The following is an 18,881-nucleotide window of genomic DNA, read 5'->3' on the forward strand; positions in this document are numbered from 1 at the left end:
TTATTTAATTTTATTCAACGAACATGACCATGTTCATGTCTTAAACTCATACTGAGGCCGTAGTTTTGGTTTTAAATGACATATCATCATTTATTTATTGTCGCACAGAGCAGAAGAATTTGCCAAAACAAACGCATTTCCTTTGATTTACACAGTCGCACGACAGTGACGTATGCCGAAAATAGCAGACCTACAAGCTCACAACGTGCCGCTCCCGTGACTCGGAGCAGCTAGACAAAATGCTATAAACTAAAGTCCTTAGCAACGGCTGACCGCCCATAGCAACCGCGCAATGCATCTACATCTCCTGTCACCCATGACCCAAATCTCTCAGTCTCTCCCTCTCTCTCTACCCTGCCCCCATCACCTATAAGCGATGACCCGACTGCCACAGCGCTGCACTGGTGTCTGTGGCTGGTGACCTTGGCCCTATCTCTAAACACCTTGCCTGCTGTACTCTACTGTGCAAACACACACACTGGCTGCCAGCTACTTTTAAGATCTATAGATCCGTCTAGTAGTATCCGAGTAGATGCTGTCCTCTACAGATATTTACATTATGTACACATTGAAAAACAGGGCTATTCTTTCAGTGGGGCTTGTGTGGACAAACTGGGTTTAGCCGTTCCAAAATGCCCATTATTTCAAAGTGACAGGTTAGACTGATGTGGACTGCATCGGGACCATGGTCTCATGATACCAGTGACAGGTTAGACTGATGTGGACTGTAGTGTTACTGTAGGTCTGAAACAGATCTGGACTAGTCTTGTGATACAACTTCCACTATATGAGTAAAAGGCCTTATTGCGTGTGCAGTTTTGCAGTTTTGCTTGTGGCAAAATGTGCATGATTGATGGTTACACATTTCATGCCATATATGAATAACAGGCAATCATTTTATTATATAATGAAATCCAAGACAAGTCACGGTTATCAACAAAAGTCTTAAGATCATTCAACAGCAATTACGTTTGTTTTACTTGGCGCTTCGCTGACTATAACCCACACAAAATACAATTCCCATCAATCTTAAAATACCCCTCTAAGATCATCGAGAGGCGAACTCCTGTAAACAGTGCGGGGGGAAAAGAAACGGCAGCTATTAATTAAAGGAAATTAAGCTGTTTTCTAGAATGTGTATAGCGAGATGGGTTTTCAGTGGGGTTGTCAGTGGGAAAAGCCTGTATAGCCTCGCTCTACGCGCCTCGCTATCTGGAGTTCATATTCCATGTGCTCCACTTGAAAGGGAGAGCTAAAGGAAGTGTGCATTAGATACCAAAACAAACAGGCCAACCACAAACCCTACTGGTATGTGTGCAGTTTGGCGACAGAGTCAGTCCTGTGTATGTCTCTCTGCTGCCCTGGAAAGAGACCGAGGTTTTCTTTTCTTCCTTTCACATAGTGAAGATGTATTCGCCACATTGAATATGATTACCCCCCCCCCCCCCCCATTGGTAATACACTCACATCATCATTTGTGTCTCACTGCTGGTACAGTTTAAAGATGAATAATATCTGGCTATAAGCTGACTTTTTGCCAAGTGGAATGATTTCAATGCACATTAGCATGAAAATAATTATTTATCTGTCATCGCTACCTTACGATATGACTCTATTCGGCTACAAAGGCCTGCCTGTGTACAGTAGATACATAATTCATCAAACCACAGTGATAGAAGAGCCTTCCCCTCGTGGTGGAATCGTTTTGAGACCTATGTAACGAGTTACATCAATAAATATATGGACATGAAAAGGGCCATGCTTTTCAACTGTGATACGGTTAAGATGCTGTGAAATTCCTACAAAGGGTTTTTGGCATGGGTACACAGGGGAGGCCTGAACCCTTGGCTGCCAGGGGCATATTAATAATGCTGATCATGGGAATGAGACTTGAGACATACTATAGTTATGAATAACTGTGTCCTAACTGAGGATCAAGGCTGCTAACCTCTCCACTAACCCCCCATCCCCTCCTTCTCTCTCCTTCGCTCTCCATCTGCCCTGCTGTCTCTCCCTCTCTCTCTCTTCTCTTCCCTGTTGTCCCTCCCTTTCTCTCTCTCTCCCTCTCCCCTGCTGTCTCTCGTGCTCTCTCCCTCTCTCCTTCTGTCTCTCCCTCTCCTGTGCCATCTCTCTCTCTCTCTCTCTCTCTCTCTCTCACTTTCTCTCACCTTCTCTCTCCCTCTCCCCTGCTCTTTCTCACTTTCCCCTCTTTCTCCTTCTCCCCCATCGTCTCTCCCCCCACCCTGCCTCTCTCTCTCTCTCTCTCTCTCTCTCTCTCTCTCTCTCTCTCTCTCTCTCTCTCTCTCTCTCTCTCTCTCTCTCTCTCTCTCTCTCTCAGCCTCAGGCAGTGTTATTGAGTCGGGGAGCCAAATTGTTTCTCTTTTGTATTGCGAGACTCCATCCTGTCTGTGGGTCTCCAGCCTCCTAAACCACAGTTGGCAGCACAACCAGCCCTGTCTTTAGGAACGAGAGGCTTCTAATGGTTACACCCTCACTCACTGTTCTACATTTTACATCAGTCAGTACTCTCTCCTTCTGTCTCGCTCTTATACACGCACAAACACGCGCATGCACGTGCGCACACACACGCACGCACGCACGCACGCACACACGCACACACACGCACGCACGCACACGCACGCACACACACACACGCACAGTCATGCACAGTAGGGTCACTAATCCCAGATATCTCAGTGAGACACAGAGCCACTCCGTCTGTGAGCTGTGGGATTATAATCACTCCTGTTCTTTGAACATTAAGCCACGGTTACGGGGTCGGAGTGATAGTGGGACACCACTCCTTCCTCTCTAATATCACAAGCCATAATCTGGAACCCTACTTCTGGCTGTCTGAGGTTCAGGGATTCCCTTTGGCTGACGGTAGCCAACTGTGGTGGTGGTGGTGTTGTTATTTTTTTTAGATCTTGCCCCTCCTAGAACTCGCAAGTTAACCTCCCACCAGGACCTTACCAGGGCCACAGCCAGCTCTCGACATAGAAAACAGAGCCCGAGAGCACAAACTGTTCCTTTGGAAACTAGAACCCGGCCGGTGAATAATTGATGTTGGTGTGACAGTAAAGAATTACAAAAATGCTGTTTCAGAGAGGAAATTGATTGACATAAATAATGATTAAAGCCCTGGCGAGCGCCGCTCGGCTGTGATGGAAAGAGGGCTAATGAATACCACTTGGCCTAATGGTAGAATCCTGGCATGGGCAAATATCAACCTACTTTCCTCTGCATGTGATATTCCACACGGGGCTGTATTTCTCATGCTAACAAGGAGTGCAACATGCCCCTGCAATTCAGAGATCACACGCTAATGCCTACTTGTCCCCAATTACACCACACATTGCTGGGTTCTGGCGCTTGCCTTTGAAAAGGATCTGCTTTGTGTTAAATGTATTTACACTTGAAAACATCTCGGGGAAAAGGAGAAGCAGAGCTTGCCCTCGTCGACAGAATGCAGCGGCGTGTGGAATACTAATCGGCCCCTCCGCACGTTTGATGCCCGTGTTTGATGTTCTTCAAGGAGCCACACTGGGGCCAGACCCTGGAGAGAGAGAGAGAGAGAGAGAGAGAGAGAGAGAGAGAGAGAGAGAGAGAGAGAGAGAGAGAGAGAGAGAGAGAGAGAGAGAGAGAGAGAGAGAGAGAGAGAGAGAGAGAGAGCTCCCCCTGACTCCTGCTTTAAGGTCCTACTATATGGACTGTGCGAGGCAGAGTTTACAGTACATTCTCCTTTTTTCAGGATGGTGGTTTTGCCAGCCTGCGTCAGACCTGTCTGCCTCCATTGTCTTTGTCGGTTGTGAAATGAAGGGGGCATCTTTAGCCCGGGCTTCTCTCAAACCACCTTGTGTAAAACTGTGGTCTGAAGTCCGACTGGGGGATATAATAGAGAGGAATGTCTGAAGGGCCACACTGTAGCGTACAACAGTGTGGTCTTCTAATAGCAGTTAGGAACCTGGCACCTGTCTTTGCTGGATGCCATAAAGTTGAACCCATCACCCGGGGGGGGGAGGGGGGGGGCGAAGATTCTCCTTTCAAATTGTATTAAACAACCACCTTTGTTGTAGCCTACTATGTTTGGTCATCCATCGTCATATTGTGGTTCTCCATTTATTTTTAACATTTATTTATCCCGGGTTGTATCTGCTGAGCACATGCTCATTTTCAGCAATGCCCTGCTTCACACTCACACACACAGCACCTTCACACTGAGCAGATGGGGGTTTGGTGTCTTGCTCAAGGGCACTTCAGCGGTGGGTGTTGAGTGAGGATAGAGCGTTAGGGCCAGTGGCTACATTGATCTGTTATGTCTGTTTATTTTTAAACGAGGAGTATCTGTTTGTTGGACAGGGCTGATGATGTCTTTGTCTCTGCCGGTTTTGATGGACAGAGAAGTGCAAAGGGGATGAACATCACCATTCGTTGTTTCTGCAAACCATCAGGCATCTTTCTGTCTGTTTTCTGTCTGTTTTGTGATGGATCAGTGTAGCCAGGCCTTTATTCATCCACTTCCCACGCAGGGGCGGGGCTAGGGGGTGGCTACTTGGGCTCAAGCCCTGAATGTTTTCGGAAAAGCCCCGAATCTATTAAAAAAAAAGAAAAAAAAATTAATATTATTATTATATTTTTTTTTGGACAATTAATCATTGTTACATGAAAATATGTTTGCACCAGATTTAGCAGAAGCTAATTTCCATCTGTAGTCTATCCAGCTGCTAAATTTATTTTAGTGAGTTAAGTCTTGGTGTTATGGTAGACTCAGACCTAAGCTTTAAATCACAATCAACAAGTTGACAAAAATATAATTCTTCCACCTTAGAAACATAGCTAAAGTACGGCCATTTATAAATCAAAAGGACGCTGAAAACCAGATCCATGCCTTTATCTCAAGCCGACTCGACTACTGTAATGCACTCCTTACCGGCCTCCCGAAAAAATACGATGATAACTATTTTATTGCAATGCACTATTGCATTATTTTATTATATTTTACTAACTATTTTATTGCACTGCACTATTTTACTTTGTATCAGTGATAATCAAACCGTAAACAAAGACGCCTATTAACACTTTCAGCGCCAGGTGGCGCTGTTTACTGTTACTGTTGAAAGGCCAGCGCCTTTTAACATGGGGATACGTGGCTGTGTTTGCAGGCCTAAAGCTATATTATATATTATAGCTATGGATCTAATAATATAGTTGATTGTCATTGAGTTTCTTCCGGTCAAGATGCAATAAACAGATCATTTTTCCATCCATACATTTCCGTTTTATACCGTCGTGAATATGAGTGTAGTTTCAGGGTGGTCTGGTGTCATTTCCAAAATGACAGACACCAAGCCACATCGTTTCAAATGGAGTGCAATAGCGGCCGCAAGGTGTTAGGCGGCGGTATTGGACTTTTGAGATCTCAGACCCATCCCTAGTGATAACACAGGCTGCCGGCATGTCTTTATGAATGGAAATAAATATCGAATAAAAGAAACAACGATGAAAACCCGACTATACTCTGGTTTTCGGGGGTCCTGGCGCTCAACTTTCGGCGAGTTAACCCTAGATCTTAGATCCTAATATGAAAAACGATGTGATTTAATGTTCTATGTCTTACCTTGACTTTGTCTATTTTGCTGCTATCTATTTTATGCTTTATGTCTGCACTTTATGCATTGCTCTTGATCTGCCAATGTTGTGCTCATTTTATGCCTGTCTTTTTGTACTGCTGTGAATCACTTTGAGCTGCAATTCTTGTATGAAAGGTGCTATACAAACACAGTGTATTATTATTATTATTATTATTATTATTATTATTATTATTATTATTATTATTATTATTATTATTATTATTATTATTATTATTATTATTATTATTATTATTATTATTATTATTATTATTATTATTATTATTATTATTATTATTATTATTATTATTATTATTATTATTATTATTATTATTATTATTATTATTATTATTATAAATTATTATAGTTTGCTTCATTAATTAAAGGGTGTGAATTTAAGTGTTCTCTAGTGCCTTTTGTCCGCTTTAAGGTGGTGGTATAAGTTAAAGGTGGTGGTGTCGAAGTTAAAAAAATCCTTGCCCGCTTATGCGGGCACCTATCTGGGCTATGCCCCGGATCTCCTACGATCCTAAATCCGCCCCTGTTCCCACGGTCCCACCCACAGATTGTCCTTCTGCTCCAGGGATTGAACCGGCAACCTTATGGTCACAAGCCTGGTACTCTAACCTTTGAGCTCAAAAACCTGAGTTAACTGTATAGGTCTGCATCAAAACAATTCACTACACAAATATGTGATACACCTTACAGTAGGTACATTCTACCCTGTTTGCCTAAAAGTAATCTTCACACTATTTCTCCATTGATAGAGAGCTCAAAATGACGAGCAGGAAAAGATTGAAAAGCACATGAAGTCGTCCAAAGACAAGGAGGACACCAAGCCGCTTGACAAGCCCGAACAGTAAGATTCTAATTTGTTAGCTTGAATCCAATTATTTTATAGGTCATAGTTCATAGCAATAAAAATTAAGGCTGTCAAAGTTTAACGTTTAACGTTTAAATTTTTTTTTATAATAATATTGATACTCTCATTGATACTATGTTTGTTTCTGACTCAAAGTGGGAGAGCTGGGAGAGTGTGTGTATGAGAGAGAGAGGGGGGGCGGGGGGTGAGTCCTCAGCCCTTGTGTGGGTGAATGTAACAAGTTCCCAACGTTTTCGTTCTCCTATTATTTCATGCACACTTTATTAATTGTTTTAAATTATTATTTTCTTTTTAAGTTATTTTGTGCATCACTCTGTTTTGAATTTTAATTTGCAATGTATGAGTGTCATCCTTTTGTGTTACATGGCTGCATAAAGCAAGCATTTGTTGACTCGCGAGTTAACTATGGACAATCATGCGATTAATCAGATTAAATATTTGAATCGATTGACAGCCTTAATAAAAATGCTTTAGTCTGACAAGTTTATAACCTAAGCATTCATGTGTTACCGTATCCCGCTGATTGATTAGCTGCCTTCAAAGGGCTCTATTGGGCTGGTTTTCTAAGCTAGCACAAATATACTGGTATACTGGAAACTAGAGATCTTGAGGAATCCAAAGATACCAGTCATGTCATGCTAGCTTACTGGCTAGCTTACTGGCTCAACCTACTGGCTATAATTTCCTCCAACGTTGAACTATTTTAAGCTAGCTTAAATTTGTCACGGCATACAGGGCATACAGTGAAATGCGGGTGGTCATGCCCGCAGCGATTGTGCAATAATACAAGTAATAAGAATAAGACATAACAGGTATAGACTGTAGACTGTAGTTTTCCTGAAGCAACCTCACATCCAATAGCTTGGAGCCAAAGTAGGCTACTCATAAATTAGGCTATATTTCAGGATTAGGTAAAGGGAATAAACTGACATCTGGATTTTCCTCTAATTAGAAGTGCATCCAACAACTTCCTGGATATTTAACTGACTAGATATTCACTTATAAACAGCTAAAAACCATTTAGCTTTATGGGAAGAAAATGTACTGTACCTGTCCCCCAAACAAGGGGCGTGGCTTTGAGTACTGTCAGTTGTGATGTCAAAGTGTGTCCAAGGGACGCAACGGTTGTGATTGGAGGACCAAGAAAAGAGGGCGGGTTTGAGATAGGTCCATTTAATGTCATGATGTTCTGAGATGTTTTGTGGTGACGGGTCTTGTCCTCTATAAGGTTTCTCTTCCAGTTGTCCCGAATCCCAGACTTCTCTGGACGGGTGTTCTGCATCCTGTTCCAGTCCACCTTCTCTGATTGCGTCTCCTCCGTCCTGCGCAAAGTAGAAATCCTTCAGAGAGTGTGCAACGTGAGTCACTCAGCTCCCTTTTCCCTCTTATATCTTCTGTCACCTCATGGAACTTCCTGTTCTTCCTTTTGACTGACTCACTGTTGTTTCTCACCTGTGTGTGTGTGTGTGTGTGTGTGTGTGTGTGTGTGTGTGTGTGTGTGTGTGTGTGTGTGTGTGTGTGTGTGTGTGTGTGTGTGTGTGTGTGTGTGTGTGTGTGTGTGTGTGTGTGTGTGTGTGTGTGTGTGTGTGTGTCTGTGTCTGTGTCTGTGTCTGTGTCTGTGTCTGTGTGTGTGTGTGTGTGTGTGTGTGTGTGTGTGTGTGTGTGTGCGTGCGTGCGTGCGTGCGTGCGTGCGTGCGTGCGTGCGTGCGTGCGTGCGTGCGTGCGTGCGTGCGTGCGTGCGTGCGTGCGTGCGTGCGTGTGTGTGTGTGTGTGTGTGTGTCTCCAGACACTCCAGAACGGGGAGTGTGTGATGCAGGTACTTGGCCTGGTACTGGCCTTCGGCAACTACATGAATGGAGGGAACCGTTCTCGAGGGCAGGCCGATGGCTTCACTCTGGACATCCTGCCAAAACTCAAGGACGTCAAGAGCAGTGTGAGTGCCTTAATCTTTGGCCGGACTCGGAGGACCAACCTACAATAGTGAATGTCCCTAACTGATGACTGCCTGCCTGGCTGACTCCCCATTGTTGAAACACGCATGCATGAGTGTCATGGCCAGGTCGGGTTTGCCTATTCTTGTTTTGAACTACCAGTAATTACATTTTCTTAATCCTTACATAATGTGTCCTCAAACCCCAAATTGTACAGTTAGTCATTAAATCATTAAATAAACCCAGAATCAACATACAATAATAGATACTGTGCATACATACTGTGCTGTGCATACATACTGTGCATACATACATACATACATACATACATACATACATACATACATACATACATACATACATACATACATACATACATACATACGTACGTACGTATACATACATACATACATACATACATACATACATACATACATACATACATACATACATACATACATACATACATACATACATACATACATACATACATACATACATACATACATACATACATACATACATACATACATACATACATACATACATACATACATACATACATACATACATACATACATACATACATACATACATACATACACACACAGATAATGTGATGGCTCAGCCTGTCGTGCTGCACATTCACGCCCAAGCCATTCACAAAACCCACACATTCAGATTCACATTCTAGAAGGCCCACCCCTCTATAACTACAGTATTAACCCACCTTACCAAAATGTCACCGGCTAATAGAGAGTTGGTAATTCCTCCCGAGAGTCGCCACCAAAACTACACCACTACCCTATTGGTAGGCCTATTGCATCCGTTGAGCATAGATCAAAAACGAGGGAAATATCTAATTCTGGCATTGAGCGGCTAAAAGCTGCCAAGGAAGGAAATGCTGATGTAAAAAGAACTTCCACGTCACCGGGATGCTGCTAGCTAGCTAACCTGGAAGATAATGGCTAGATATCATCCACATTACAGCAGGCTGTACCTCTGACCATGGGAGAACTCTCTGTGCACTCCTGGAGAAACTATGACACCATGGCAGCCTCATGAATGTCCGCCATAGTTGACACTGATCTGGGGTTAGTTAACAATTAATAATATTAATAATACATTCAATTTGTAGTGCACTCTACATTTGGAAACCTACATTTGGAGTGCTACAGGGTAAAAACATAGGATTTAAAAACATAGGCAATTAAAAAAACAAGGTTTGTGTTGGCGGAGCGAAGGTTACGAGTGGAGGGTTCTGGGGTGAGGAGATCTTTGAGGTAGGGGGGGGGGGGGGGGGGTGGCATTTCCATGGATGCACTGATGGGTCAGAAGTCCGGGTGGTGATGGGGAGCCAGTGAAGTGAGTGGAGGATGGGTGTGGTTGTGTTCCTGAGGTGGATAAAAGGAGGTTTTGCATAGGTGTTTGATGTGGGCCTCAAAGTTTAGGTGAGGGTACATTTTCACACCCAGGTGGATGACGGTGGATGAGAGGGGAAGGTCATGGCCGGAGAAGGAGATGCTGGTTATGGGGGAAGATTGGACCTGGTGGGGGGTGCCAATTAGGATGGCTTCGATTGTTGAGCTGTTTAGTTGTAGGAAGTTTGATTTCATCCACGACTTTATCTCCTCCAGGCAGGAAGTGAGGGTGGATGATGGGGATGGTGATGGCAGGGCTGCAGATGATGGTGATGGCAGGGCTGCAGAGGGGGGTGAGTCAGTTTTAAGGTACAGTTGTGTGTCATCAGCGTAGCAATGGAAATAGATTCCATGCTGGCTGATGACATGGCTGAGGGGGAGCAGGTAGAAGGTAAAGAGGACAGGACCGAGGACGGATCCTTGGGGGACACCACAGGTGAAAGGAAGGACACATACTCAGTTCTGTCGGAGAGGTAAGATTGGAACCAGTTGAGGGCACAGTCAGAAAGTCAGATGGAGAGTAGACGGTTGAGGAGGATGTGATGGTCGATAGTGTCAAATGCTGCGGTTAAATCAAGCAGGATTGGAGGAGTGAAGAGGAGGCAGTGGGGGCAGGTGGAGTGGAGGGGCTGGTGAGAAGGGACCGGATGGTGTCGACTTTGGTTCTGAAGAAGGTAATGAAGTTATTGCACTGTTCTTCTGTGATGTCTGTGTGTGTGAGAGTTTGCGTTTTGAGAAGTTGATTTATGGTGGAGAATAGCTGCTTGGAGTTGCCCAGGCTGTTGTTAACTATGTTGGAGTAAAACTGTGAATGTGCGTCTCTGAGGGATTTTGAGTAGGCCTTTTGGTGGTCTTTGTAGGCCGTTTTGTGGGCGGTGAGGCCTGTGGCCTTGAGGTGTCGCTCAAGGACACGCCCAGTTATCTTCATTTTTCGCAGCTCGTATAGGTGAACCAGGGGGCTGAGCGTGAAAAAGTCACCATTTTTGTTTTGACTGGGGCGTGGGGATCCAAGAGGCTGGTCAGGGTATTATTGTAGAAAGCCAATGAATCACTGGCTGATGAGAAGTTTGCAGGGGAGAGGTGCTGGAGGTCCAGAGTTATGGCGCCTGTGTTAATGTTCTTGATATTACTGAAGGAGATTTGGCGCTTGGGCTTGGTGTGAGGGGGTGGAAATGGTAGCTCCAATGCAATGACCCTGTGATCAGACACACCCAGGTCATACACAAGGAGATTGCTGATGGGGGCAGAGTCAGTGATAACCAGATCTAATGTGTGGCCCATGTTGTGTGTTGGCACGTTGACATGTTGAGTGAGGTTTAGGCAGTCCAGTAATTGACTGATTGACTGATAGGAGACCTACTCCTATCTGAGCTCCGGGAGGGTCATCAAAGAGAAGTCGCCTATTCTCGGTCCTTGCCCCACAATGGTGGAACGAACTTCCCACCACAGTTAGGACAGCCGAAACTTGTCCAATCTTTCGCAGTCGACTAAAGACGCACTTATTCAATCATTATCTAAAAATTAAATTAAAATTAAAATAATCTAACCCTAAAAGCCTGCAAGGGCCCACATGTAGGCCCTTTTTAGGACGATTTTCCCACCGGCACTTTGGCGACCACTAGTGGCTCCGGTGTGCATATTTTGTAATACAATATATATATCGAATTGAAGCCCCATTTGTTGCCTGTCGATAGCCCTTTCAGGTGACAAAGGTGATAGCCCTTTTTTGAGTTACATGCCGATATTTGAGGCTTGTGCAAAGTACACAGTATTGCGCAAAATACCACTCCAGACTCTTGGGGCTATAGTTCCGTCAATCATTTGGCGATCTCGAAAGTTATTGTGGAGGGTTGTAGCCAATGAGTGTGGCTTTCCAATGATACCCCACCTGGGGATGTAGGAATCAGGGATCTAGCAAGCGAAAACAGGAAGAGAAAAACAGCAGAATGAATTGAAGTCTATGAGAAAACTGATTTTTTCTTTTGTACACAGTTTACCAAAATCACTCCTAATCACTAATTTCTGAATGGATCGTTATGAAATTTGGACATGTACTACATAATGCTATGGATCTCTAAAGCCATACCACTTTCTGGGGAAATACTACCTCTGGACTACTAACTACTACAGAAAAACTTGAGTAACAAGTTTTTCTACAGCTCAAGTTCAGACCTATGTTACTCTATTTCATTAGCACTAAAAGTGATCTTTCTTTATTGTATCATAAACTTCAGAATGTTATCTTTCAAAAGAGACCAGGCTCATGCATGTGCTATACGTATAAAGTATAGTATTTTGGTCTGCAAAAAAAGTATGCAGTCCTACGAAAGCTAAAATGGCCACTTTTGGGGGCGCAAGTTAAATCTAACCCTAACTAACCTTACTGTCATGCACTTGTCCTAATATACTAACCAACACTATAGCACTCAACACTTTGATGAACATTGTTACTCAGCTGATAGAGTTGTACCCTTCCAGCTGTCTTGTTGTACAAAACTTGTAAGTCGCTTTGGATAAAAGCGTCCGCTAAATGACAAAATGTAAATGTAAATGTAATTGTAAAAAAGCAGATGCAGAGTGGCAGGAGGGGGTGTCAACATGAATGTTGATATCTCAGAGAATAATGATATTGGGAGATGTTGTGCAGAGGGTTGTGAGTAGGTCATGCATTTCTGGGATAAAGGCAGAGTTTGGTTTGGGTGGGCGGTAAATGAGCAGTATTGTCGTGGGGGAGGGGGGTTTGCATTTAAATGCTAGGCATTCAAATTACGAACAATTGCCCTCTCTCGGTGCACCTGCTACTAAAAACAATGTAACAATGGCCACTAGTCATTGATAGATAAAAGTGCTAGGATTCTGAGAAAATATTCCAATAAAACATACTCTTGAAAGGGCCAAAACCAAACTAGGGTTGGGTGGCAGAGAAGTGAATCCATCATCAGCACCATAAAGGCTGCTCCACCTTGAAGCGTGAAGAAGACCATTTTTGTGTGCAGATTGGTAGAAAAGGTGGTAGAAAAGAAGCCAGCATTGTTTACTGTCCCTTATTCAATAATCATGGATGGGCTTTGTAGGGCTTTGTTAAGACCCCATTGTGTCAAAATCACTGCCATATAAGGACACTGTAGTTGCTGTTTTCTTTAAGTTTTTCTTTTAGCAGTGGTGGAATGAGTGAGGTACCCATAAAGAACATCAAACTTTCCATCAGCTGAAAGTTATGACAGCCTGGCCATGGCTGTGTTTGATGCATTACTCACACAAACGGCATGACTCACCCCCCAATTCCTAAACTGGCTGTCACTATACATTGTTTGCCTCGTACAAATTAAAACATTCTGTCCCCGAGATGATTAGATTAATAAATGAAGGGAATTTGAGTTTATTTATTTGGATCCTTTTTTTTTCTTTCTTTCAGGATAACTCCCAGAGTCTTTTGTCTTACATCGTTGCTTACTATCTAAGGCACTTTGATGAGGTATGTTTTGGTTCCTGTTTATTTGAATCACTTTCAGTTTTACTCTTGATTTGCTCAGAAATCCTTCCAGGACCCTTCTTTTCATCTTCTCTCTTGCCAGAGGATACCGTAGCTTATCCTTTATCAAATTATTTATGTTCCTTTTCCTCATTTACGACAGAAACAAATCTCTCTCTCTCTCCCCCACTCTCTCTTCCTCCCTCTCCCTCTCCTCTCTCTTTCTCGCTCCCTCTCCCCCATCTCCCTCTCTCCATCTCTCCCTCTCTCCGTCTCTCCCTCTCCCCCATCTCCCTCTCTCCCTCCCTCCCTCCCTCCCTCCCTCCCTCCCTGTGTTGGGTCTGGGTTCGTTCAGACCTGCAGTCTGTTCACTGGCAGAGCATCCAACGGAGCTGTAGTGTAAATAATTAGGTTTACCAGATGAGATGAGCTCAGAGGGGAGTGTTGTGCCAAAGTCAACCTGCTTGACATGACTGCAGCTCTCCTAATGGCTTTGTAGGAGCAGTGATGGACAGGATGGATGGATGCATGCGTTGATTTACATGGCTCCTCACTATAGACGGTGGTCATTACCTTATCTTATTGATGATATTTAGATGACCATCATGCAGGGTGGAAGACATCCATTTCAACATTACCTGGTGTGTGTGTGTGTGCGTGTGTGTGCGTGTGCGTGTGCGTGTGTGTGTGTGCGTGTGCGTGCGTGTGTGTGTGTGTGTGTGTGTGCGTGTGTGTGTGTGTGTGTGTGTGTGTGTGTGTGTGCGTGTGTGTGTGTGTGCGTGTGTGTGTGTGTGTGTGTGTGTGTGCGTGCGTGTGTGTACTGAAAAAGTGTGTTGGTAATAATGAGGATGATTGACTTTGACATTGTTGTTGCTCGCTGTGTTTCCACCAGGATGCCGGCAGAGAGACCTGTGTCTACCCTCTCCCTGAGCCCCAGGACCTTTTCCAGGCCTCCCAAATGAAGTTCGAGGACTTTCAGAGAGATCTCCGTAAGCTGAGGAAAGACCTCAATGGTGTGTCTGCCGTCCCATTCTCCCCGCAAATATTTGTGTTCCGTGTGAGCCCGTGCAAAGCCTTTAAACTACTGTATTTACAACACACTTGCCAGGTAGTAGGCCCTGAAGTTGAATCTACAACAGGTGTCATAATCGTGTTTATGATACCGTTACACAGGGATTTATGTATAAGTATAAATCATGTATTCATCCAACCACATCTCCCCCACAATGGAAGAAAATAAGTAAAAAAATCACTAAACGTGCCCGGCTATGGTCATGTTTGGATCGCAGGAGCGGGTCAACGGAGAGATAGCATCTGTTTGTCGTACAGACAACCAAACCAGAAGCAGATGTGGGTTGTCAGAACTAGACTCCTGTTGGACCCGGCGTGCTTTCACTGTCCTCGAGAAGTGCAGATCAAAATATAGAGGAGCCCAGGTCGGGGACCTGTAACACCAATAATCACTAATATTCCAAAACCTCAAAAGCATTTTTTTTCCCCATCAGAATATAGTCAGATTTCGTTTTATTTTCTCCAAAAGACCTTATATCAATCTAATACCTCTTACTATAATATATACTATGAATGTCAGTCATAAAGATTTAAGTGTATCAGTTTCAAAAGATTTGTAAACTTTGTTAACCTGACCCGTCAGATGGTCTGTTACACAGAACCATCTGGGAAGTCGTCCTTTGAAACTGTTTGGAATAGGGCCGGCGCCACACAAAAAAAAAAACGGTTACACCTAAACCACGCCTGTAGCTGTCAGTAGTTCCTCAAAGGACGCTGATCTGTCTGAACCACTGTGGGGTCGGGCACAAGCCCATAACTTGAATCAATCTGACAAAATGGATTCTCATGTGATCTTGCGAAGCCAGCTGCCATGGAAGGTTAAAAGTCTATTTCGCCACCAAAAAGGTGGGTGAACTGAATTTAGGTGGGATGCCTGTGCTCCCCATATAATGCCCCTCAGAGTGGGACAAATAAAAATACAGAGTGTGCCAACATGGTTCAGATTCAGATTCAGATTCAGATTTCTTTATTCACCATATTGTACAGGTACAAATGGAACGTGATTTGACATTTCAGTGCATGATTATTCACAAATAGGAACAACAAAATAATAATAATGATAAATAAATAAGTGCAAAACACGACAGAACAGTGAGACAACAATAAGACAGTAAAGTGCAGTGGTAGTGGTAGGGGACATGGATACAGTGCAGCATAGTTCAAGTCCAGAAGTCCAGCCCTAGCAGCTCGCCATAGAGGGGGGGTGGAGCAGGGGGACACCTGACTCGTTAACCAGGCGAGCCGCTGAGGGGAAGAAACTCAGTCTGTGGCGGGACTTTAGTGTCTTGGGCAGCCGTAGCCGCCTGCCGTGGGGGAGCATGTTGAAGAGGTTGTGACCCGGGTGGGCGGGGTCTGCCATGATCTTCCTCGCCCTCCTCAAGGCCCTGGTGGAATGTAGGGACTCGAGGGAGGGAAGGGGGCAGCCGATCACCCTCTCCGCCGAGCGTATCACCCGCTGCAGCTTGGCCTTGTCTCTGACCGTGGCTGCAGGGAACCAGGTGATGATGGAGAGGGTGAGGATGGACTGGATGATGGCGGTGTAAAACTGGACCATCATGGTCCTCGACTTTCTGACCTACCGACTGGTTCACTTACAGGGTCGGGAAGATTTCTTTCTAAATGCAATCCATTATGATTACTAACTGTCATCTGGGTGGCATGGTGGCGCAGTGGGGTTAGCACTGCCACCTCACATCAAGAAGGTCCTGGGTTCTAACCCCAGGGGGGCGCAGTGGCTAGCACTGCCACCTCACAGCAAGAAGGTCCTGGGTTCTAACCCCAGGGGGGCGCAGTGGTTAGCACTGCCACCTCACAGCAAAAAGGTCCTGGGTTCTAACCCCAGGGGGGTGCAGTGGTTAACACTGCCACCTCACAGCAAGACGGTCCTGAGTAAACAAACAAACATGTTCCTGAGTAATCAAACAAAAGGAGAAAGTGAGACGCCAGTGAATGTAACCAACAACAGAAAAAGAAACCAAACAAAAACACAATAAAAACGTGTTTTGCATTGACTGGCAGTTCACTTTCCTTGTTGTTTCACTGTTGTGCTGCTGTCAAGTCAAACTGGATCTCTACACCTCCAGGGCCCTATTCCCTGTACCTGGTTCAACTAAGTCGATCAAAAGTCCCATTAGCCAGATTCAATTAACCCGATGATTGAAACCAGGCTGTCCCTGTTCCTCGAAGGCTGATCCACTCTCGTTAATTTGAACCAGACTTGAGTACTCAGGATAATTGCGTGTGGCCGTCTCACCTGAAAAGGCAGCAGATGTCGATCGCCGAAATCCTGATTTTCTAACGGGCAAAAACAGAAACATTTATGAATTTGTGTCATCAGCGAATAATATAGGTGACAATAAACTGGATGCATTTGCAAGATCATTCACATAAATCAAAACAACAAGGGTCCTAGAATGGACCCTTGTGGAACACCACATTTTAGTACAGCTAGCTGTGATCGATTACCATTGAAAACTACAAATTGCTTTTTGCTGTTTAAGTAATTCTCAACCCATTGTATAACCTGTTTTTAAGACCATAACATGACATTTTTGATAATACAATTTCATGATTCACTGTGTCGAAAGCCTTTGATAAATCTAAGAAAATGCCTAAGGTATATTCATTTTTCTCCAGTGCAGCGGTAATCTTTTCTCTAAGGTGCAAACGTCCACGTCACGTCCACGTCATGAAGTCCGTCAAACAGCGCATCTCCTCAGACATTTGAATCCCAGTTACAATATCACAATAACGTGTGAGTGACAGTGATACAATGCAACAATCCACAGATTCAGATTCCTCGTAATTCACATCCACAATCCACGCGTAAAGACGCTTCAATTTATGCTTGAATGAAACACAATCCGGGCGCTCCGGTTAAGCAAATACATCCACAGCGGAAAATATTAAACGAATCAGAGCCAAACGCCTGTTTATGACATGCATTATTTAGGACAAAGTAAATCCATAGCCTGAATATGATTTATTATCAGCATTTTAGGTCTATTATTTTACATTTCAAAAGCCCCCTCTAGAAAAACGAAGCGCAAAAACATAATTCGGAATGGTATAATGGGATCTGTGAGGAAGGGAGCTGGCATTTTTTTGCAAGGGAGTGGCCAGTTTATCCAGCTAACTGAACTAAACCTGCGCTGGAGCAGGTTAAATTTTTTTCGATCGGTTGCCATAGTGATTTAGACAAACCTTCATGGAACCGAAAAGCTTGACTTATGTCAAGTTATCCTGAAGATTATCCGGCTAACTCAGTTAGCCACGTATGGGGAACAGGGCCCCTGAACCCAGACCTGGACCCCCCCCCCCCCTTCCACACACACACACACACACACACACACACACACACACACACGCACACGCACACGCACACGCACACACACACACACACACACACACACACACTGTCAGGTCAAACTGCAGCTCTCACACTGACTGCAAATTCTTTACCAATAAATATAAAGTGTGTTTAGGTGTTCTAAAGTGGTTAAAGTGGGTGCTGCAGTGAGTTGTTTGTTTAAAGTGAGTGTGTGCGTGTGGATGTGTGTGCTGTGAGTGCATTTGATGGTTGTTACTGTTAGTGTTATTGTTCGTTGAGCATCCTGATGGCCTGGGGATAGAAGCTTCTTCTGAGTCTCTCTGTGCTTGCCATGAGACTCCGGTATCGCTTGCCTGACCGCAGCAGTTCAAAGAGGCAGTTGTTTGGGTGGCTGGAGTCTTTGATAATTCTCTTAGCCTTGCCCAGGCATGCACCGCTTGTTGTAAATGTCCTGGAGAGTGGGAAGCCCCCCTCCAATTGTGCGTTCAGCTGAACGGGCCACTCTCTGTAGTCTGCTACGGTCTTGTGCGGTGCTATTCCCAAACCAGGAGGTGATATTGCCAGTCAGGATGCTCTCTATTGTGCATGAGTAGAAGTTCTTAAGGATCTTCTGACTGACTTGGAACTTCCTTAGGCGCCTGAGGAAGTAGAGGTGTTGCCGTGCCTTCTTCACAACACTGTCAATGTGTGTGGTCCATGTCAAGTCCTCGGATATGTGGACTCCGAGGTACTTAAAACTGTTCACTCTCTCAACCGGTGCCCCGTCGATGCTGAGGGGGCTGTAGTCCCTGACTCCAACCTCCTAAAGTCCACAATCATCTCCTTTGTTTTGCTGACGTTCAGAGAGAGGCTGTTCTCTTGACACCATCCCGCTAGAACCTTGACCTCCTCCAGGTAGGCCCTCTCGTCGTTTGCAGAGATCAGGCCCACCACTACTGTGTCGTCAGCAAATTTGATGATTGTGTTGCTGTTCCGCTGTGCCACACAGTCATGTGTGTACAGGGAGTAGAGGAGGGGACTCAGAACACAGCCCTGGGGGGCCCCTATGTTGAGAGTGATGGATGAGGAGGTGCAGTTGCCTGCTCTCACCACCTGGGGTCGGCCCGTCAGGAAGTCCAAGACCCACTGGCAGAGGTCATAGTTCA

General features: G+C 44.6%; 1 protein-coding gene across 1 annotated transcript in view; it reads left to right on the forward strand.

Annotated features, from left to right (window-relative positions):
• The window catches only part of fmn2a (formin 2a), a gene marked incomplete at its 5' end in the record, with an annotated part of 139,297 nt that overhangs the window by 91,426 nt on the left and 28,990 nt on the right, over positions 1–18,881 (forward strand). Inside the window, 5 exons of the mRNA XM_084321997.1 lie at positions 6,395–6,486; positions 7,739–7,868; positions 8,297–8,443; positions 13,278–13,337; positions 14,227–14,347. Coding sequence (XP_084178123.1) covers positions 6,395–6,486; positions 7,739–7,868; positions 8,297–8,443; positions 13,278–13,337; positions 14,227–14,347 — 550 coding nt within the window. The remainder of the gene's footprint in view (positions 1–6,394; positions 6,487–7,738; positions 7,869–8,296; positions 8,444–13,277; positions 13,338–14,226; positions 14,348–18,881) is intronic.

Source organism: Notolepis coatsorum (assembly GCF_963971535.1).
Source record: "Notolepis coatsorum genome assembly, chromosome: 9".
In the NCBI taxonomy this organism is placed as follows: Eukaryota; Metazoa; Chordata; class Actinopteri; order Aulopiformes; family Paralepididae; genus Notolepis; species Notolepis coatsorum.